The sequence below is a fragment of the Populus euphratica genome, unplaced genomic scaffold (assembly GCF_000495115.2).
Source record: "Populus euphratica unplaced genomic scaffold, PopEup_1.0 scaffold73.1, whole genome shotgun sequence".
Classification (NCBI taxonomy): domain Eukaryota; kingdom Viridiplantae; phylum Streptophyta; class Magnoliopsida; order Malpighiales; family Salicaceae; genus Populus; species Populus euphratica.
In genome coordinates this window covers 451,742-474,572 of record NW_011499895.1, presented here as the reverse complement: position 1 = coordinate 474,572, position 22,831 = coordinate 451,742, and the positions used below count along the sequence as shown (strand labels likewise).

The 22,831-nt window shown below is 31.1% G+C and overlaps 2 protein-coding genes across 3 annotated transcripts; one reads left to right on the top strand and one right to left on the bottom strand.

Annotated features, from left to right (window-relative positions):
* The first annotated feature begins 3,757 nt into the window (after window positions 1-3,757).
* Window positions 3,758-8,380, top strand: LOC105131902 (1-acyl-sn-glycerol-3-phosphate acyltransferase 1, chloroplastic-like). 2 transcript variants are annotated; one of them, XM_011035095.1, is made up of 7 exons: window positions 3,758-4,219; window positions 4,327-4,373; window positions 5,196-5,268; window positions 6,188-6,364; window positions 6,453-6,859; window positions 7,024-7,125; window positions 7,800-8,380. In XM_011035095.1, exons 1-7 carry the CDS (start codon window positions 4,162-4,164, stop codon window positions 8,013-8,015), a joined length of 1,080 nt encoding a protein of 359 aa, XP_011033397.1. In that variant the 5' UTR covers window positions 3,758-4,161; the 3' UTR covers window positions 8,016-8,380. The 2 variants fall into 2 exon arrangements, with proteins under 2 accessions (XP_011033397.1, XP_011033398.1); XM_011035096.1 differs by having other exon boundaries at window positions 3,760-4,219; window positions 4,330-4,373.
* Window positions 8,381-17,574: 9,194 nt separating this feature from the next.
* Window positions 17,575-21,793, bottom strand: LOC105131901 (signal recognition particle receptor subunit alpha-like). The gene is made up of 10 exons (XM_011035094.1): window positions 21,693-21,793; window positions 20,526-21,535; window positions 19,548-19,632; window positions 19,341-19,436; window positions 19,095-19,247; window positions 18,856-18,963; window positions 18,617-18,736; window positions 18,172-18,297; window positions 17,991-18,074; window positions 17,575-17,892 (listed from the first exon to the last, which is right to left on the bottom strand). Exons 2-10 carry the CDS (start codon window positions 21,500-21,502, stop codon window positions 17,767-17,769), a joined length of 1,875 nt encoding a protein of 624 aa, XP_011033396.1. The 5' UTR covers window positions 21,503-21,535; window positions 21,693-21,793; the 3' UTR covers window positions 17,575-17,766.
* Window positions 21,794-22,831: the final 1,038 nt, after the last annotated feature.

Sequence of the window (22,831 nt, the reverse complement as noted above, 5' to 3'; positions counted from 1 at the left end):
TTTTTATCCTATATCAATCTATGATAAGAAAACTTTCAACAAATATTTACAAGTTGAAAATATTTTTTTTTAAAAAAAGCAATCTTATTATCATTTTTTAAATTGACTTCTAAGAATAAAACCCATTGAGGATTTTTATCCTAACAATAAATTGACCTCATAAATCAAATTAATTATGTCATACAAAAAAATCTATAATTACATCACCACATTATAAATCAAACCCACTGTAATCATTCAAGAATAAACACATCCAATAATAATTTTTAATAATCTTAATCATTCACAATAGATTGAAAATCAACTTTAATAATCAATACATTATAACAAAAACTCATCAACATGTTTTTTTAAAATATTTGGGTTTGAAATCAACTTTCTAAATTAGTTCAAATTGATTGAAGATCACTAAATAAGAGTGACTAGCTTCGGCGAATGCAACTCATATGTGCCTGTGGTTGGTGGTGCGTAGAGTCACACTCCAGTGATCCAAATAAATTGAGACCTATTAGATAAGGTAGACCATCAACCTTTCTTTTTTTTGGTTAGTGGTAAGACAAAGAAAGGTTTAAAGAAGGAGATCTTACCATTTTAAACTTATACTCTCTTTTGCTATCTCATTTTCATAGGATCATTTCTCTTTCTTAATTTATCATCATTACTTGTTATTATTGGTGGTTGTTGAGGTTGAAAGAAAGATTATTTTTAGGTGCAATAAAGGGGCTTCTTGTTATCATGAGACATGAAATCTTTTTCAATGTTAATAAAGGTCATGATCAATGATGGTAATGGTTGTGTTGTTGATATTATCATACATGGTAGATGGTGGAAACTAGGTTGAAGGTGGCCGAACAATGTGGCACTATTGTTTCTCTTTCACAGATGATGACAATGATGGTCATGATGGAAGATTAATTATGATTGGCGTTTTCTAGAGTCGCAAGGGAGATTTGAGATATAATAAAGCTTCAATTAGAGTTAATAATGATGGTTAGGGCTATTAATATTAGTGTGTTTAAAGTTTGTGATGCTTCTAGTCTTGGTTTGTTTGTGAATAGAAAGATTATATGTTTTTAGATGAGACTTTCAAATTAAAGGGTTGTGGTTGTGGTGTATGGTGGCTAACAATTATTTTAAAAGGAAGTTTAGGTTTTTACTTTTCTTATAAGAGAGGTTAAAGATGCTAATGGAAAAATGGTTCTCTTTTCCTTTCACTCTCTTAGTTTATTTCATGTGTTTTTTCTCTTCTTCTTTTTCCACACCTTTATCTTCTTAAACTTTCCTTTCACATTTTTTTTAAATATTTTCCTTCCTTATAGTGTTCATTTTCTCTTTTATTTATACTAACACCAAAAGCTTTTGACTTTTTTTATTTTCTAACTTTTCACAACCTTCCTTTTTATTCTTGTATTTATCCATTCATTTATTTTTATTATTTTTATTTTTTAATTGCTTAGAGGTGGGGTTTCTAAAATTCAAATTGATCTTATCTCTTCCATAATTATATTATATTCACTAATAAAAGTCTTACTGATTTTCTTCTAATTAATTTTTTTATTTCATTTTTTTTTGGAAAGTTCATTAACATGAAATGATACCAAAATGGTAAAAAAAACTATTAAATAATCAAAGATTGGCCAAATTGCATTGAAAATATATTTTTTAGGATTTATTTTTGCATTTTATTTTTTAAAAAATATGTTGAAAACAAGGGGATAAAAAGAAGTACAATAATTACCCTCTCTTTATAATATTTATGGTGTAAAGATAAGGAAGAATTAAGTTTGCCTTGACTTTGTCTAATAAGTTTATAAAGAACAAAAATAGGGTATTTGTTTTTCTTTTTTAAAAACTAAACATCTTGCCTAATAAAACCACAAATGTATGAGTATGAATGAGAGGATCAACTTAATATTCATACAAATAAAAATAAAAGGGTTAACTTGAGATGCATGTAAATTAAAATGAAAGGATCATTCTAGAATTCAAATCAACTTGGGATCCTTGTGAAAGGAACTTGAGATGCATGTAAATTAAAATGAAAAGATCATTTTAGGATTCAATCAACTTGAGATCTATATAAAATGATCAACTTGGGAACCATACAAAAAAGAATCATCTGGGGATTTATATGAACAGATCAACTTGGGATTTATATAAAATGATTCCACAAAGAAACTATATGAAACGATCAACTTGGGATCTAAATAAATAAGAAGATCAACTCATGATTCATATAACAAACAAGATCAACTTTAGATTCATGCAGATGAAAGGATAATATGAGGATTTATACAGATGAAATGAACATGATCATTTTGGGATTCACACTAGTAAAAAGTAAATGGAATTATCTTGGGATTCATTAGATGCAAATGAAAAAATCAACTTGGGATCCTTCTAAATAAAAATGAAAATGGTTCAATAACTATAGAGCTGAACTTGACTCACTTGATAATGGAATTTGGTTAAACATGTCCAAATTGAAGAGCTTAACTTGCAATTGTTATCTGCCTTATTTTCTATTTTTTTTTTGGAAAAAAAACATTATGTCTATCTTCTTCAATTGTAGCAAGACTTGCCAATTATATCTTTTACTACCAAAGATTTTTTCAAATTGCCTGCTACTAATTTGGTTGTGTGCACCCTTTTATATTCATCAAAATACACTTATGTACTGATATATTTCTCATGTATTATGATCATTTTTCAAATGATAAATCATCTTTTTAGCAATATAGATGCTTTTTAGTTAGACCATGCTTCTCAAAGATGGTGTTACTCTTAATAATCAAGTGAATTTACCAATTCATCAATTACTATGATTTTTTTTAGCATTATTCCCCCAGTTGATATAATTGTGTTCATTCTTCTCAAAACCATCAAAAGTGCTTATGTGGCCATGTCTTCATTAAATATTATTCATGGCTTTGATGTAGTTTCTCAAATTATTATTTGACTATTAGTTGCAGTGTATTTCTTCAAGCTAAATTGTCTCTAGATCAATATGTTTTCATTTGCTATCATAAAATTTTTATAATTATTTCATGATTGCTTGTGTTTTGATAACCAGTTATAAAAGGTAAATGTATCAATATCATCTTTGTTAAGAACTTTACAAATTTAATTAATGATTTTTTATAATATTTTTAAATCAAACTATAGAATTTAAGGATTATATATATTTAAGTCTAATTATTGAAATGAAATCATATTTATATGATTTAAAAATATTTTAAAAATTAAATTTTTTTAATTGAGAATCCAAAACAAATTACTTGATATATGATGCAATTTCATGGGTGTCTTATTGAGGTGATTGAGATTAAGAGCTTATTGGATAATATAGTTGCGGTTGCTTTTTAAATAATTTTTTGTACTGAAATGCATGCAAATAATGTTTTTTTATTTTTAAAAAATTATTTTTGACATCAGCACATTAAAACGATGCAAAATATACAAAACATATTAAATTTTAATAAAAAAAATTTTTTGAATTTTTTGAGAATATAGTGCAAACTACGTTTCCAAACAATACCTAAAAAAATAATGATTTACCTATTTTATTTTACCAACTCTTTTTAAAAAATTATTAATTTAAAAAATAATATATTTAACAACAATACCATCACATTAATTTAAAAAATAATATATTTAACAACAATACTATCACCAGCACCACCATTGTGCTCCCTTGAAAATTGCATCCTACATGATGACCAGCTTGTGACATCAAAGAGTTGATAAAGAAGCTTTCGATTTCTCAAGTTGGACACTTGTGATTAGTATTGTGATCTTCTATCCTGGCAGTGAAGTTGTGGATGTGATTTATTTTATATACTAAAATAATATTTATAGCTTTTCTTAATCATTTACTTTTGAAATTAAGAATTTCAATCGCATAAACCGTCGGTGAGAAATTTGTTAGGAAAAAAAAAAAAACAGTAGAGGAATAAAAAGAGGTTGGGGGTAGACTAATCTACTGCTGTAAAAGAAAGGAAGACGAGGATGAAGAACAGTCCCTATCTATCTCGAAACTGGCAATAAAAGACCTTCACTTATTTTTGCCTCTTCCCTCCAATTCCGAATCCACTAAACCCTATAAAACCCAAAAGAGAGAGGGCGAAGGTGAAGAAATCAAATCAGATTGATTGGGTAGTAATGTTAAACAATAGTAATACAATGGAAGTGGTCGCTTTCCATTGCCCCCTTCGTCTCCGTATGCATCCATCTCTCTTTATTTCTCTTCCTTACATTTATCTATCTATATTATTATTATTAAAAAATTTAAAAAAAATAATTTTGTTTCCATTTGTCAAATCTCAGCAGGGTATAAACGATCGAGCAATGTTTCTCAACCGTCTCTGTTGCCGGTATTTCTCTCCACTTTCTTCTTCTTTTATGTGTTTGATTAATTAATCTATTGCTTTATATATTATTAGGGGTTAATTTTTCATGCGGTGATAAGATGTCTTTCCTCCTATTTACTTGTGCTGAAATTGTTCTAACCACACGCTTTGGCTGTTGCTTCTCATTTGTCTGATGATTTTCTACTTTTTTACATACATGTTCTCGATTACTGTGATTTTGGGGCCAGTCAAATAGATTACATTTTGCACTGGCTTTGTTTCGAAGACACTGGTCATTTGTTAGACTTCAGTTCAACATGTATGAATTGTCGTTAGTTGCTTGTGTTTTTTTTTGTGACTGCTAGATTATAGAGTGATCCAGAGGGTTCAGTGAGTTGAAGGGGTTTGGATTGTGTTATGGCAATGTTTAGTAATGTCGCGTTCATGGAATGCTACATATGCATCCACGGCTTACAAATTGTGGTTTAATCAACTAGAGATTTGAAGCATTATTCTCCAATCATATTGTAGACCTAAATTCCATATTTTCCGTACTTTTGTATATATTGGTATGCTCCCCTTTTTTTGGATTTGGTGTTTTATCAGTAAAGTTCATCTTTTGTTTGCAGATTATGATTTTAGATTTCTTCTTCTGGGATTTTGCAACCCCACCTGCTTCTTCTCACTCTACACACTCTTGTCTCTATCTGTGCCTTTAGCCTGTCTTTCTGTATGCTGATTTAAATTTCATAGATGGAGTTTATGTATTAGAAGAAGTTCCTTTTCCCTTTCACACTGTTAAAACTTTGTTTCTGGACTTTATTTAGTATGTCTTGCTTAATGCAGTTCCGTGCTTGTAAGGAACCATTTGTTGGGTGCTCTACATATAGACAAGCTGTACTATGGAATTCATATAACTGTAAGTAGCCACCTAGCTGTCTAAACTTACTGTATACATGTGTCTTTCCATGTAAATGACTATTTATTTCATCAATTAGTCTCATTTGGATGCTTACATATGACTTCATCTTCTTTAGTTCTTTCACTGCTTGCTCAATATGCTTGGGATATCTATTGAAACTCTCTACTCCAACAATTCAGTGATAACATTATAACAATTAACATGGCTTGAAGGATAGGGCTGTCTCTGAATTCCCTTTCCTAAAACATTGATTAAGTGGGTTTATAGCCGTTTGTACATTCACTGCATCTATGAAAATTGTAAAAAGAATTATTGGCATGCTTTATTTTAGATTCTTGTATCCATGAATACACCTGCTTCTGTCTTTTCGATTAAACATCTTGCTTAAAAGTGGAGCAGGGGGGGTGTAACCCCCCTTGCATAACCCAGACCACCTTGCTTACTGCAGTCTGCTGATGATTGACCATCTATTGCAGAGCTATTGCTGGTAGGAAGAGCTTTTTCTTAGAAAATTTGTTTCTGCTCATGGAAGTCTTTTTAAATATCCAAGAGAAAGATGCCTAGAAACTGTTACCAGCATCTTTATATTAATCACTTTTACAGGTTGATGTGCTCTTAAAATTTGACAAATTTCATAAATAGCAGACAATACACTAACCAAAACCAAAGATTGTAGCACATACACATCATTTTAGTTCTGAGCTCATTTAAGCTGGCAACAAGATGAATTTAGCTAGTAAGAAAGATTAAGCTACTGGATACTGAAAAATATAGCCATATCTTACCCTTTCCAGATCTAACCTAGTAAGAAATAATGAAAACTAAAAAAAAAAAATGAATCCAATATTTTTCTTGCAATAATTGCTCCTGTATTGTCAGGCTTATGAATCCTTTTGTTTTGCACTTTTTTTGACAGCTGCTCTAAATGGTGCATCCTGCATTCCAAGGAAACATGTCCGTGTACCATGGTATAATTATTTACTGGAGTTCAATCAACCAGTGGTCCATAAACAAGTTAAAGCTTCCAGACCTGTAGTTGTAAGATCAGAACTTGCTGGAACTGGGATCCCAGATTCTGCCTATCCGTTATCAGGTTTCTCAAGAATTCCTTTTGTCAGTTGCTCTGTTTTATATTTAACCTTGTGCTAATCATCTTTCTTTTTAACTTGTTTAAAGTGCAGATATTACCTTTGGGTCAAAAGTTAGAGGAATAGGCTTTTATGTTGTTACTGGTATTGCTGCCATTTTCCTTATTGTGCTGATGATAGCACAACATCCTTTTGTGCTCTTATTTGATCAATACCGAAGAAGAGCTCAATTTTCCATTGCCAAAATTTGGGCATCACTGACTGTTGCTCCATTTTTTAAAATTGAGTACGAGAGATTGGAAAATCTACCCCCTCCAGATGTTCCTGCTGTATATGTTTCGAACCACCAGAGTTTTCTAGACATATATACTCTTCTTACTCTTGGCAGAAGCTTCAAGTTCATCAGTAAGACTGGGATATTTCTATTTCCCATTATTGGGTGGGCTATGCTTATGTTGGGTGTCATTCCCTTGAAGCGGATGGACAGTAGAAGCCAAATGGTAGTGGTTTCCTTTCTCTGTTGCTAATAGTATTTATGCTGCTGTGTTCTTTCAGGGCTAGGTGACAACTTACAGTCATCTTATTTTCTTTGTTTTGTTCTTGGTGAATTAGTGTTGTCACTGTTGAACATAGATTTGAAGTTACGATGGCTATGTGTATACAGGAATGTCTCAAGCGTTGCATGGATCTACTCAAGAAGGGGGCCTCTGTCTTTTTCTTCCCAGAGGGAACACGGAGTAAAGATGGAAAATTATGTGCTTTCAAGGTTAGATCATGTCATAATTTTTATTTTTCTCGGTGGCTGATTTGATTTAACTTCTTCCATTTCAAAAGATTGAGAAACCATTAGAGCAGTTTTTGGCCGTTGAGAATCAAGAAGAAATGAACCTGGCTCTTTCACCTTTGGCTCAGGTGGTTGGATCATAGACTTTCAAACTTTTAGTGGAGTATTGACACACTAATATGGCATTACAAGTATATCAGTGCTTTTGTGTATCTAATGTGTATGGGTTACCAATGCACTTTAACCCACATTAGAAGCTTTTTAGCTGCATTTCTGCTTCTTAATTTCCTTAGGTGTCATCATCTTTGCTGTTTGGGAAACTGATACCCAGAGATGGAGTGTTGTATACTTTCTCCGTTTCTGGATTACACTGGTTGTCAAGAGTAACATGGGAAGGCCGATAATTCCTTACTCGAATGCAGCTTTAATTCCTAGATTCTCAAACGGCTTGAAGAGTTGATATAGCTTAGTCCAGTAGGATAGGTTACACCTTTCTACTACCCTTCCGTCCCCCATCCCTTCTATATGTGCTTGTGCGCCTCAAGTTTTTAATATCCTTTTTCTCCTCTGAATGATTGTTTTAACGGTTCTGGATGCATAAAAGAACTAATTTGTTTTCTATTATTTCATGGTTTTCTGTTGCTAATAATATGCAGAAAGGTGCCTTCAGTGTTGCTGCAAAAGTTGGAGTGCCAGTGGTACCTATTACCCTGATTGGAACGGGGAAAATCATGCCTGCAGGATTGGAGGGTATTTTGAATCCAGGGTCTGTAAAAGTTATTATTCATAAACCCATAGAAGGGAGTGATGCATCAGTACTGTGCAATGAAGCTAGAAATGCAATTGCAGACGCGCTACAACATCAAGGCTGAGAAATCTTCTATTGCTGCAGACTTTCTGGTTCGCTTGAAATTCTATCATGCTTGGCATAGAGGAATGAATCCTGAAGTTGTGGAGATGGCTGAATCCTGTCGAAGCGCTTGCTGTTTGCACTGCAAAGGCAACTGAATTACAGCTGAATCTGAAGAGATAATTAAGAAAATAAAATATACAAGATAGTATTAGCTTCTGACTTGCAACAAGGGGGATTTTAATAACTCATGATCAACTGATGGGATTACCCTGCTGTAGATAGCAAAACTAGTAGAAACTAATACACGTTGTGTTTGGGTTCTTAAAGCTTTATGAGTTATTGACCGAATGTTTTTTTTCCCCTTACTGAGACGTGGAAAACAAATGACTAAGATCATCTTCTCATAATTTCTTCAAACATAGAACAGTTGGAAAACTGTTTATTTTTGGGAATTACTTGTCCATAAAATTTTGAAACAGCATGCATGCTTTCAATGTTCCAGAATGGAAAAGAACTGGAGGACCAATAAATTGTACTGGTTCTAGTATACGAGTTTGATTCCCAGCAGTGCGGGATGGACCATCTTTTATCATAAAAATACTTATTGATTACTGAATACAATAATAAAAATTGAGTAGAAAAGCTGATATAAAATTTTATATCTTATAAAAAATGAGGTTGAATATTTGTTTAATTTTGAAATTGAATCCAGAAAGTTTTTAGTAATTAGTTTTAACTAATAAAATGAAATTTAATTGTCTCAAATCGAGTGTTAATTCAATGTTAAAATTTATTCTTAACATTATAAGAGCCATATACTTAAGTCAATTAAAACAAAGTATTAAATTCAATCTTAAATTAATTTAATATGAAATGATTAAATTAAAAATAAAAAATTAAAATGATAAAAAACATAATATAGAACACTTGAATGTCAATCTATCGAACAATTCAGCCCCTTGTAGTAGCTATAGATAGTAATAATCAAATAGTTCTTAGCTTAACTATAGGAGTAAAGGTCTCCATGTGATTCACATCGAGTTGCCAATGATAACATTTTGTAATAAGTCATGCTTTGAAGCGCTCAATTATACCTTTAACTTGTTTTCGTTTTATTTTAAATCCGAAACACCTTGTTACCAATAAGATTAGTGTTGTGAGGTGATTGATCAAGATCCCAAGTACCATATTTTACAAGAATAATGAATTCATTATCCATGGCTTCATATCAACGTTGATGTTTAAAGGTCTTAGTAAAACAAGTAGGTTCTATTAAAAAAGGGGTAGAATGAATACAGAAACACGAATGTGGTGGATATCTAGCCATACTAGTATTAGGTATTGTTGGCTTGAGAGAATTTGTTTGAGACTATGTAATCATGTGGGGTTGGGGTTGTGTAGCTAGAGTGATGGTGGAAACATCACTAGCGGAAAAGCTAATAACAGTGCTGGAATAGGGAGAGGTATTTCGCGAGGTACTGGTACTAAAGCATTATCAGAGCATAATATAGTAGGATGAAAATTTGAAAATGAATGATTTGTTGCAGTGATCTGATCATGTGGCATTTGATGGGGTAAAGTTACAAGTGTATTTGTATTGGTAGTTAGATTACTAGAAGAGAAAATTGAGGTCGGTAAGGATAAAATATCAAAGGTAGGAGGAGTGAACATGTTGGACTCTTGCTTATAATAGAAGCAAATACTTATTAAAGACAAGATGGCGAGAAACATATGTTTTACATATGGCCAGGTCAAGACATTTATATCTTTGGTATGAGAGATTGTAATAAAGAAAAATACAAGTTTTAAAACAAAAATTAATTTTATATTTAAAAATACAAGTTTTAAAACAAAAATTAATTGTATATTTATTGTAAGCAATCAAATCTAGCTAACACTTCCAAAAACAAATAGGAATAAGTAGTTTGGTTTTTGATGATATCCTAATTCAAACGGGGATTCATTATTAAGAGCTTGAGAGGGAAGAAGATTAATAATATATATTACAGTTAAAAATACATCTTTCCAATAAAGTTTTGGTAATTTAGAATGAGCTTGTAAATCTAAGTTAATTTCAATAATTTCGCGATGTCAACATTCAACAAAATCTATCTGTTCATGTATGTAAGGACAAGCAAAATAATGTTGAATTCCACAGGTTTTGAAATAAGCATTTAAACGTTGATATTCATCCTCCCAATCACTTTGAATAGCCTTAATTTTTAAATCAAAATGTAGTTTAACATATGTTTGGAATTGATTAAAAATATCATCAACATCATATTTTAATTTTAAAGGAAATAACCAAATAAATTTAGTAAAGGTATCCACAAAATAAACATAATACATATATCCATAACTAGAAAAAACTAAGCTAGGTTCCTATACATCAAAGTAAATTAATTCAAGAGATTTAAAGACAAAATAAACTAAAGCATAAAATAGTAAATTATGTTTTTAGCCATCTCACACTTAGGAAAAATATTATTTTTTGTATTGGAACCAACATGTGAATTATTGTTTGCAAGCACATGTTGAACAATGATACATAAGGCATGATCAAGACGATGATGCCAATCTATAACAAAGACCCGAACACTAACAAAAAAAAATTGGAAACTACATTAAAGAGATGAAGAGAAGCATTAAAGGCCATCAGACATGTGTCTTTTATATAGGACATTCCTCGAGTAATCCTTAATAAAAAAAGAACTGTGAAACTCAAAATAGACATGATTATCTTGAATAATTTAAGAACAGAGTAAATTTTTAGTAATATGAGTAACCACTAAAATCTTATCAAGAACAAATGATGAAGAGGAATTAGATAAGGATATAGTTTTGTTATGGGTGATATACAAACTTGTACCATCACTGATTTAAATTTAATTAGTGCTAAAAGTGGATATTCAAATTACTTATGTCATTGGAAGATGATGTGTAGCACTAGTATCACGATGCTTCTCTTATCTAGTAGGTTGTTATTGTGGTCTGATGTAGGTATATTAGCTTGAGGAGCCATATAAAGTGGAATAGGAAAAAAATAGAGAACAAAACACTTTCAACAACAAGAAGATATGTGACCAGGCTTGCCATATAGCATTATTCTTCTCGAGGTAGGGGGCATTGCCCCTTTACTAGCCTTTATAGTAGTGGCCATGGTGGCAGCACTTCATTTGTCCTCTTGAAAATGATGGTTGTCTTGTAACAATATTTGTTAAAGCATTTGCTAAGGGAAAAACCTGATTATTATGTTGTATATGAGTTTTACATGTGAAGAGTATGGAATAAATATCCTTTAAAGTGGGAGAATTGTCACAATGAGTAACCATAAAAACCAGATAATCAAATTCAGGACCAAGTCAAGTAAGTAATTTTGATAATATCATCACATTGCAATACCTGACCAATAAAGGTCAATTCATCTATAAGATGCATGATTGTCATAAAATACTAGGTCATAGATTGAATTCCTTTCCACATGGTAGAGAGTTAAAAGCAAATGGGTACTGTTTTAACATAAGATTGGGATGCAAAAGCAAAACTTAAAACCTTTTAGACATCAGTAGAGGTGGTGTAATGAGCAACCTGGGCTAAGACCTCATTTCAAAGAGAAGAATTAAGACAACTAAAGATAAGATTATCTTGTGTTTCCTAGATATTAAAGGACGAGTTGGGAATTGTAGAGCCATTAGACGTAATGATGGTTCTGATGGGCTGCTAGATTGTTTAATCAATATAGAAACAACATTTATGGCTTTTGAGGTAGGGTAATATGGTGGCTTTCCAGGTGGGAATTTTTAGATATGGGAGTTTAGTAATTTTGATGGAGGAAGAAGGATTGAAGATGCGAAGGGAAGAATCAAAAGTATTAGGAGTTGAAGAAAATGAAGAGATAGACATTTTAATATCACTGGTTAGATGTGAATCTTATGTATGCTCTGATACGATGTAAAAAATCATTTCAACCAAAAAGTTTAAAATGATAGGTAAAGCTCTAACATATAATTTATATTATTCTCTAACAATCAAAAAACCAAAAATCATCCCAAATAAAAAACAATTCTTGAGCCCTGATCTATTTTTTTGGGCAAGATGAAAAATCAAAAGCACCTAAATGAAATCCACTGACACAAAGATCAACGTTTTTTGGTTGTCAAAGTTTTTGGTTACTAGAATATAGACAACCAATAACTTTCTCTTTACTATTTCATTTTTGATGACTTTATCTCCTCACCAAATTCGTGGATTGAAATGCAAAATAAATGAAATTTAGGACTGGACCTTCACAACCTTAATAAACAGGGGATCGAAAACAAAAAAAAAACTTTGGAGATCAAAATTTTAAAATCTACTCCTAGTGAACAATTAAAAAGAAGGAAAAATATTTTTTTCAGTGTCAAATTTGATCTTTAAAACTTCAATTTGTCTTAATCAATAAAATTGAATTTTATTTTGTCAAATCGATTAATAACTTAATGTCGAGATATTTTTATGATACTATAAGAATCTTATAGCGAGCTAATAAAAATAAAATATCAAGCCAATTCCAAGTCAATGCATTATTGAAGAACAAAATTAAAGGAAAAAAAAAGGTTTCGTGATTAAAATAGAAAATGCTTCAAGGACCAGAAAAAAAATCGTGTGAATCCATAATGTATTATATCTTGCTGCACATTATTTTTCTGAATAGATTTAGGTTTTTTTGTACTTGTAAACAATATAATAAAACTATTCCTTCTTTTTTTTCGGATAACATTTTCTAGTTGTCTTGAAGCAAAGAAAATGACAAAGATTAAAAAGTTAATATATTTGTAATCCATTACTCATTTTTTGCTAAATTTACATCTAAAATATTTTGTTGCTAATTTTCGATGCTATTGACCCTTTTTTTAGTAGTGATTGACTTGATATCATATGTAATCCTTTAAAATTATATTGATGTTCAGGTACATGCCTTTCATCATATTGAAAGCATTGTCCCAATCTTCTTTTTTATTCAAAAGAAGTTTTAGAAAAATATTTTGATCCTTATGGTGATTTTATCTTTGAATGATTGAAAGATTTAGTTGTTAGGTTACCTGATAATCTTCCTATATTGTAAGAGGAACTAATTCTTAGAACATATTTATTCTTTATAGCCACAATATTGTTAAAACATTCTTCTTACCACTTTTCTTGTTAAAAGTCTTACATCAATGTTATTAGATTGATATCTTCTTTAAGTCTATTGATAAAATCGATAACATAATAAGATTCTAGTAATGATGAATTTAATGCATTTATCAAGGATTTTAACTTCTCAAATATCTCTACATATTCTTCCATATCCCTATCTTATATAAGTTTGTTGAAATCTTCTATTATATCATCTTTACTGTCAAATATTTTGTAAAGAGCCTTAAAGAATTCCTCCTAGTTAGCCAAATCATCGCAACCAAACAAGAACCTTTCATACCAAGTATTTTTCTTATCATATAGATATAGTGAATCTATTTTCACTTATTAATATACTAGGGTGAAATTCAATTTATAGAACTTATATTATCTTATCTAGCCTCTAGGATTGTCTCCTTTGTGAAGCTGGAAAATTAACCTTTGATGAGGCCACATTATATCTAGCCTTGTGAAAATCATGATTTCCTATTATCTATCTAAATTTGTAGATTTTAACCCAAGAAATCACCCCACATAAACTGGAGTTAACTCCTACTTCTTTCTCTACTGCATGATTGGTCTTGAATGACTTAATTGTGGTCACTAATGCTCCTATTTGTAAGTTTATTACATCAGTCTTTCTGCTTTGTTACAACCATACATTGTTCCTTACTCTTTACCATGGACTCTTGCTGTTTTTTTTTATTATCAGCCATGGATTCCTTGTATTTGTTCATCAAGTCTTCTGCAGTTTTTTTTTCTACAACTTTCATCTTATTATTCTCATCAGTGGTTAAGTTCTAAGCAATTCAAGAGTTGGTTAATGTCCTTGGATTGACTTTGATGCTAGTTGTTAAGGATTTTTTTAACAAGTGTTATATTCAAGAAAGAAGAGGAAAAAGATATAGAGAAAGTTTACAGAAACAAATATCACTTCCTTATTACCTGACTTGCACGTTCTCAGTACAAACTATTATATACAAGTTTTTATTACCTCCTATATAACTAACTATCTAACAACAACTCCACTAACTATTTATCTAAGTGTATTATTAGTTAACAAGCTATTGGTGTTGCTATCACACTTAAATTCTCTTTGTTGTGCCTTCATGCTAGTGTTAATGTCTCTAATCCATGCTAATATACTTCTACCACCTGCAATTACTACAATTACCATTCCATGCTAACTTCTAATGGTTCGTTACAGAAACTTGGTTTCATTGGCCATGGAAAAAGAGAAAAGATTGAAAGGTTAGAAAAGAAAGATCACAATATTTGTTTAGCTGATTTGTTTTTGTTCATTTAGATTAACTATAGGGAATTTTTTGGTATTGTTAATAAACTTAATCGAGGGAGTTAATTTTAAAAACTCTATACCTTACTCTTTACTTAAACTGGGTTTTAAATTGTATGAGAGTTCTTTTAATGTGATTTAGTCAACTTAACAAATTCAAAGACAACTCAGATGACTGGTAATTAAAAGACATGGTTTGACTTTAAAATATGATGATATTTTTTTAACATTGAAATGGTGACATATTAGATCGACGACATATGTTTTGTGGCTTAAACCATCAGACCCACAATTCAAATTATAAACTCCACTGGTTTTAATAACTTTGCTTTTTGAAACTAGTTTTTACTTAATGATATGATAACAAAATAGACATTCACAAAACTAAAAGCTAACCAAATATCAGGATGTTTATTTGAGACTGCAATAATATCATAGAAAGCATATAAAAAAATTTATAAATACCAAATCAAAATGAACTAAATATTGAAAGATAAAATTGCTAAAAAAACCAAAAAGAATTCAATAAAAAAAACAATGGAAGATGGAATTAAAAAAAAAACTATTTGGCTTTGTTGTTCAACCTGACCCAACAAGTCAACCTTGAAACTTTTCAACCCAACTTGTTGCTTAACTCAAGTTTCAAATTAACTTATATAAAAATTGACTCTAGTGATCTGGTTATCTTGGTGAGTTCGAAAACAACTTAGATAACCAATAAAAGTGTGGCTTGATTTTAAAAAATTTAAAGATGATATTTGTTTTTAAATATTAAAATAATAACATATGAAATCAACCTAAACATTACGACATAACTCACAAAACCTGTGACACAGGCCATGGATTCCAATGAGTTTTAAAAACTTTTTTTTAATATATTTTTTATTTAATGATATGATAAAAAAAATAAATGCTTGTAAAAATCAAGCATCAATTAAATATTGGAACATTTGTTTAAAATTATGATAAACTTATAAAAAGAAAATATAATAACCAATTCAAAATTAATTAAATTTTAAAAGATAAAATTATAATTCAAAATCAATAAAAAATGATGAAATTAAAAGAAAAAGTTTTAAAAATCAAGTTTTTTGAAAACAAAATAAAGGAAAAAAATTTTTGAAAAAAAAAACTAAGGTGTTTTGATCATTTGCAAACTTCTTCAATTCTTTTAGCCGAGTAGTAGTAATGGTTATTTTCTTGGTCAATTAAATGGAGAATATATTGATTTTTATGTGTTATTAGTTTTGTTCATGATCTTAAAATTGTGGACTAGGTTTGAGATAAAAAAATTAATATTTTATATTGTTAAATAAATATTTGTATAAAAAATGATTATATTGTTCATGTCTTTTTTTTTTTTGTGAGGAAAGAACAATGAAAAACTTGTAAAGAAAACTATAGAGATTTTTTAAAATTCAATATAAATTTTAAAAAACTAGTTTTTGTAGATAGATAAATATTAAATTTAAATAAATATGATTTTTTTTTCTAACTCTAATTTCTTAAGAATTAAAATATTACTCAGTTTCTAAATAGCTTTGAAGATTCTTCTTGTTATATTTTCATTATCAGCAACTAATGTAGGTGTTGTTTCTCTTCCTTCGAGCTATCTAGGGATATCAATAGAATACTCATGCACAGGCTTTTTTACTATTAATTAATATCTAAACTCAAATCCAAAATAACTATCCAAATTTAATTGGTTATAAATTTTTTATATCTGAACTTGATCTAATTGGGTGTCCCATTCATTATTCAAATCCGATCCAAACTTACTAATTAGTTTAATATACATGTAATTTAACATTTATATCCAGCTTGAAACCTAGGTTTTTTTTTTTTTTTTTAATTTCATCCAAATTCAATGGTTTAAGGTGAAATTATCATCCCTAAGCTATCCTTATTTTTTTCGTTCGACGCCTAAACAAGAAACAAAGCAAAATCAATTAATACAACTAGAGGTATCGAGAAATAATTTTTTGAGAAAATAAAGATTAAGCAGTAAGAAAAGAGAAATAGCACTTCTTGTTACAACCTGTTTTGCTTCTGTTTTTTTTTAGTTTTTGCTTGCTTTGTGTTAGCAACTTTTTTTTTTTGAAGTGTTTAAAAGTACATGTAGAGATTGCTTTTTAAAATGTTATTTTATTTAAAAATATATTAAAAAAATATTTTAAAAAAAAATTGACTTTTTTTTAGATAGAAGGCTTTTATTTAGGACAAAATAACCTCAAACAAATTCTTTATAATAAAAATATTAACAATAATGCATGGATGCTAATTAAATTATTTTTATCTACTTTAAAAAACTCATGTAATGTATTTTTTTTCTTTGAACTTCTAATATTTTTTAAAAAAATTCATTTATCAATGAAAGCATTCATTAAATTATTTAATATTCCTAATTACTTAAAAACCTATGTAAAGTTTTAATTTTTAATTTTATTTTTTGAACTTGTAGTTTTCTTTTATTGATGATAATACACATTTTTTTTAATAATTTAATTTACTTTCTTGTAAGAATTTTAAATTAAAGTACGTTTTTAATTGTAATTTTAATTTAGATAACATCATAATAGATTTGATATATTTAATCTCTCAGGTATACTAAATGCTGCATATTACATTGTTAAGATCTCCAGGTTCTCAATGATATGGCTTTATAGAAATTATATATTTATTAAATTCTTTCGTGAGGAGTTCAAAGAAAAGAAAAGAAAAGGGGAGAGAGAGACGAAGAAGAAGAAGATGCATCACTTATTTGCTTTCTCGTCGTATAATTAACCCGCACAGAAGCGAGAGAATTCTTGAATGGAGCACCAAAGTTCTTTACATTGGAAACTTGCTGTCACAATTTCTAGACTCTGGAGGCGTGGAATATGAACGGCAAGGAGTGCATAAACCAGATAGTGTAGCGATGCGCCAAAAGTTTGGGGCCAAAACTACCAGTTCTGATCAAATTACCAAAGGCAATGTTGTTGTTTTTTTTTTTTTCTTCTTCACGCAGACAATTATATTAATTTAGACCAGTCCAAGGCCACAGGCAAGAATTGTCAGGGAAAAACCGGTGATCGAGAGTGCATGCATGTGTAGGCGTGCGTCTGCGAGAGAAATTGAACACAACAGCAAAGCGAAGGAACAAGACGGTAACAATTAGCATAGAACACAGCCTCAAGGGACTGATTCACCCAAACAACAAACTGAAAAACAGGACAAATACAGAAGTTTGGCAGCAAGTTAATCATGCACAAAAGGACCAAGAGCAAACTGAGAGGGAACAGCATTCGCTCCACAAACCTTCATCAAAGGAGGAACGTGCTCATTTAAGGAGTGTCTTGACAATAGCTTTCACATTCAACTTCTTGAGATCTGTGTAAGATTGACCACAGCCAACAAACATGACCGGTGAGCCGGAGATGTAAACCATCGACAATGCAGCTCCAACCTGCACCCATCAAAGAAAATTGCACACAAGATTTGGATGGTAAATGAAACAAATAGCTAGAAAGAAGAAAAAATCTGACTGCTTTTTGTAACTCTTACCTTATCATCAATGGTGTCAAACTTCGTGAGCAAAATCCCATCAATTAATCTAGGATTGGGTGAAGTAGATAGGTCGGCTAATTTCTGCAAAGAAAAAGAGCAAGGAATGTTGCTCGATAATCTGAATCTGGATGCAAGAAAAATAAATAACACAATAAAAACCAGGATATAAGAACTGAACCTGATTGAACTTTGATAGCTGATCAACAGCATCATTTCCAACCAAGGCCTCTCCAACAAACAAGACTAGATCAGGATTGTTGAGGTAAATTAGCTTTGAGAGAGCTCTCATTAATGGTTCATTGTCCTGAAGTAAATGACATTGAATTAGAAAAAGAAAATGAAAGCAAACAGATAAGCACGTGAGGTAAAAACATTGCCTAGTGCTTTGGGTTATTAAGATTTGTTTTTAAAACAGGGATCCTATTGAGTTCTTCTATTCCATTTATCTCATCATGTATTGAATTTAGCATTTTATAGTTATAAATGCTTTTACAAGAAAAAAAAGTTAGAACATTCTTCCTTCGCCAAAATGACAAAAAGGGAAATCAAACAATACCATAATTTATATTATACCAGATGGTACAACTCAATCTCAGTGATAAAGCATTAGTTCATAAAAGCACCTGCATTCGACCAGCAGTATCAACAAGAACAACATCAGAACCATTGCGTGTGGCCTCCTGAATTGCTTCCTTCGCCACAACCGCTGGATCTTTCTCGTAGCCCTTTTCAAATATAGGGATCTAACCAGGGAAAAAAGTATCACATCAAGTTTCCTTACAGGAATGAATCCCAGAAACAAACACAGGATAAAGAGACCAGATAACATCATCAATATTAATATGTGATATCAATTCAGTACCTGAAGTCTGCGTGCATGGGTCCTCAGCTGCTCAACAGCTCCTGACCTAAATGTATCACAAGCAGCCATCATAGCACTGACCTTATGTTGCAGAAGCCAGTATGCAACCTGCAGTTGTGACATGAAAAACAGCCTAACCAATAACGAAGTGACATGAAAAAACAGCCTACCCAATAAGGAAGCATGCCTCAATGATAATTCTTCAATAATAATTACAACCATATGAGCTTCAGCTTCACCTTGGCCAGATTTGTGGACTTTCCAACCCCATTGACACCAACAAAAACAACAACATATGGTTTCCTCTGTTCCTTTGCAGCATGTACATCTCTTAATATGTCGATAGAACGCCTAGGAGTTAAAATACGAACAAGTGCTTCTTCCATAGCTGCCTGTAGCCATAATACCAGATGAACTATTACTTATTCCCAAGTTAAACAGAAAAGATGGAAAATGAAGAAACTCGATGTCTTGATGCAACAAACCTGCACTGTTGAAGATATCCTTGTGAAAGATGACAGCTTTTTACCTTCAAGACTAGCTGCAACTGATTCACAAAGCTTCTCTGCTATCTCCTCAGCCTGAAATTGCCAAAGGATAGTAACTCCATAAGAATGTGGGGTAAGATAGAAAGGTATGATTGGCAGAGAACAGATTCACAAACAGAATATTTAGCAAATACAATAACGTACCACATTCTTGGTCATGAGCCTATCCTTGAGAGCTTTCAATGCTGGCTCCAGGTCTGCCTTCTCCAGGTTTGCCTTACCAGCAATACTAAGCCAGGGAAAGCATATGAAAAGTGATGTAAGGATCATACAAGGAAGAAAAGCCTAGTACAAGTTCTCAGATTCAACTTTGGTCGATTTGAGAAGGAGAAATGCTTCCAAAAATTCTCTTAAGAAAAGACTTTTATGCACAATACACATGTCAAACCATGCATATCTAATGGTAGCCTCCCACATTCTTTCTTAAGATTCACGCACCAAGTTTGTTGGGCATCTCATAATGCAGGAGAGACAACATAAACAACTGTAGAAGTATGCAGTCATGGTGAAGGAACAACAAGCCAACTAGGCAAGCCATCACTCCAGTATAATACCGAGTCTCACAATACATATCAATCTCATGGAATAAACTTCTAACAAGATGTTAAATTATAGTAAATAGAACAGTTTGGTATGTTCTGTGAGTCATATGACACGATAAATTCCTTGCCTCATTAAAGGATAGAATAAGATTGAGCTTTTCTACACCATGGATATGCCAGAGAACTCTAAGGGACCTACTGAAGCTTAGTTGATAGTGATGGGTTATAACTTCTCAATTACCCAAAAACTAACTTTACATTCCAAAAATAAACGATAATAGTTATTGCCAGTGTCTTTAACATTAGAAAGCACATTGATACGCAATTGCCTCAGATGCCACCATGTGAAACCCACTATTCACGAAGAAAGGAAATAGTGGCTTTAAAATTCAAAAGGAAAAACATGGTTTCAACACCAATCCCAGAAGCACGAGTGAAAGTGATTAGATGCAGCATACTGTTTGTTAAGAACCTAGACCTTGAAGAGATACTCTATATCCAGTACCTTAATGATACTCGAGTAATGAACTAGTAATCAAAGAATAAATAACAATCTAAGAATTATGATGCAATGATTTACCTCTGGAACATAGATGAAAACCATCCCTTCTTCTTAGCATCAGGCTTGCTGTCCTTACTGACCTCAAAATCTTCTTCATCTTCGCTGTCACTGCTGACAATCTCTTCTTTGTCCATCATGCTTTCACCTTGATCAGCTGCCACAACTTCTATATTCTCATTCCCATTCTCCTCCACATGATCCGTAAAATCCAATTTCGCATCTTTAGGTGTATCATCCCAAACTCTATTCTTCTTTGTTACCTTTTTCTTTGGGTCCACGTTGGAACCCTTGCTAACAACACTAGTATCAGAAGTTTTTTTCCCACCTTTACTTTTCAGCTTCTGAAGTTTAGTGACATCAAAAGCCTCATTATTGGAACTCGCATTTTCTTTACCATTCGCGAGACCCATCCCTCTATTACCTTCAACAACAACAGCATTATGATTTCCATTGGAGTGTCCTTTCTTCAATTTCCTCCCTTTCCCATCATCACCATTACCACCCTCATTCGCCTCACTCTTATTTTTTTTATTCCCTCCACCAAACCCACTACCCTTTTTCATCACCAGCTTCCTCCCATCATTCACGCCCTTCCCCACAGGCATCACTTTCCTCAACTCTTCTGCCCTTGCCTCCGCTTCCTTCCTAAGCTGCCTAAAAGTCTCATCAAAATCAAAGTACTCCACACGTTTGGGATCATAAATCTGGGAAAACTCATGCTTGACCATCGCCAACAACTCATCCACATACAACAAATGGAGAATTCGCTGATACACAGCGACAAAAACGAGGCCTAGGTCGTTATGGAAAGTCCATTTAAGGGTGTAAGAGGCCCCGGGGGCATCGTAATTGTACGATGCTGTACCAGATCGTTCTTCCAACAGACAAGATCGAATCAAAGTATCAATAGGCGATCCTTTTAATGCATTTCCGAGCTCTTTACATGTCCATAAAATCAAACCTCCTCTGGTAAATATTAACAACTGCTCTAACATCCTCGATTTTTTCTTTTTAACAAACTAACCAACCTGCAACTCAAATCAACAACAACAACAACAGGAAACGTAAGAATCAGCTACATATTTCTGTCTTGAATTCGAAAATTGGATTAGCAAAGATCTATAGAAACAAGAATTTGAAGGAACTGAGAGAGGGGTTAAAAAAACAAAAACAGAGATAACGTACCTTCGATTTTTCCGTTTCACAACTTGAGAAACCGAGAATTGAAAAAAAAAGAATAAAAGAAAACAGACCGGCTGTGGATTTCTGAATGTTCCGTTATTTAAACGAGGTTATTATTATTATTATTATTATTATTTATTTGTATTTAATTTAAGTGGGGGATGGTTGTACGGTGAAGTAAAAGCGGTTTTTCATAAGTGTTTTTAATTTAAAAATATAAATAATAATTTTTTATTTTTATATATTGAAATGATTTAAAATCATAAAAAATTTTAATTGAAAATAAAAAAATTAAAATATTATAAAAATATTATCCAATCACAAAAACACATATAAATAAAGATTGTTTTGTGTTTTAAAATTATTTAAAAAATGATTTGTTATTTTTTTTATTTTAAATTATTTTTTTTATGTTTTTAATTTATTAATATTAAAAATATTTTTTAAAAAATAAAAAATATTATTTTAAAATATTTTCAAATAAAAATTATTTAAAAAAAAGGTAATTAAACTCCTAAATACGGTCACTTACCAACCTCCTAGCCTTTTTCATGTTCCTTTTTGGTCCTTGCATGATATTTTAAAATAGAGAATGATTCACTATTTATTTTAATAATTTTTATGGCATTGTTTGTTTTTCCATTTGTTTTTTTAAGGAGAATTTGGAAACGTTGATCAACTTATATTTTTAAAACATTTTATTTTTTATCGTTGATCAACTTATATTTTTAAAACATTTATTTTTTTATTTTTATTAAAAAATAATTTTTATATATTTTATATTATTTTAATAAGCTGATTTTAAAAATTAAAAATTATTAGTTTAAAATATTTTAAAATAAAATACACTAAAAATTAATTATAATCATATTTTTAAACGATTCTTAAAGTCCCACTGCGCTGCGGGTTTTTAATTTTAGTTTTCCTGGAAAGATATGAACATGGCGATTAATAAAATTGTTTCCTGTAACAGCAAATGGCTTCAGAAACTAAATAAAGATGGCAATTTCAATAAATAGATAACAACCACACAAAGTAAAGAAGAAAAAGCATCTGAAAATATTCTTAAACGTATGAAAAGGTTGATTCAAAACAGATGGCAAAGGAGATTTCAGAGCACACCATAGTCCTTCATCTCCAAA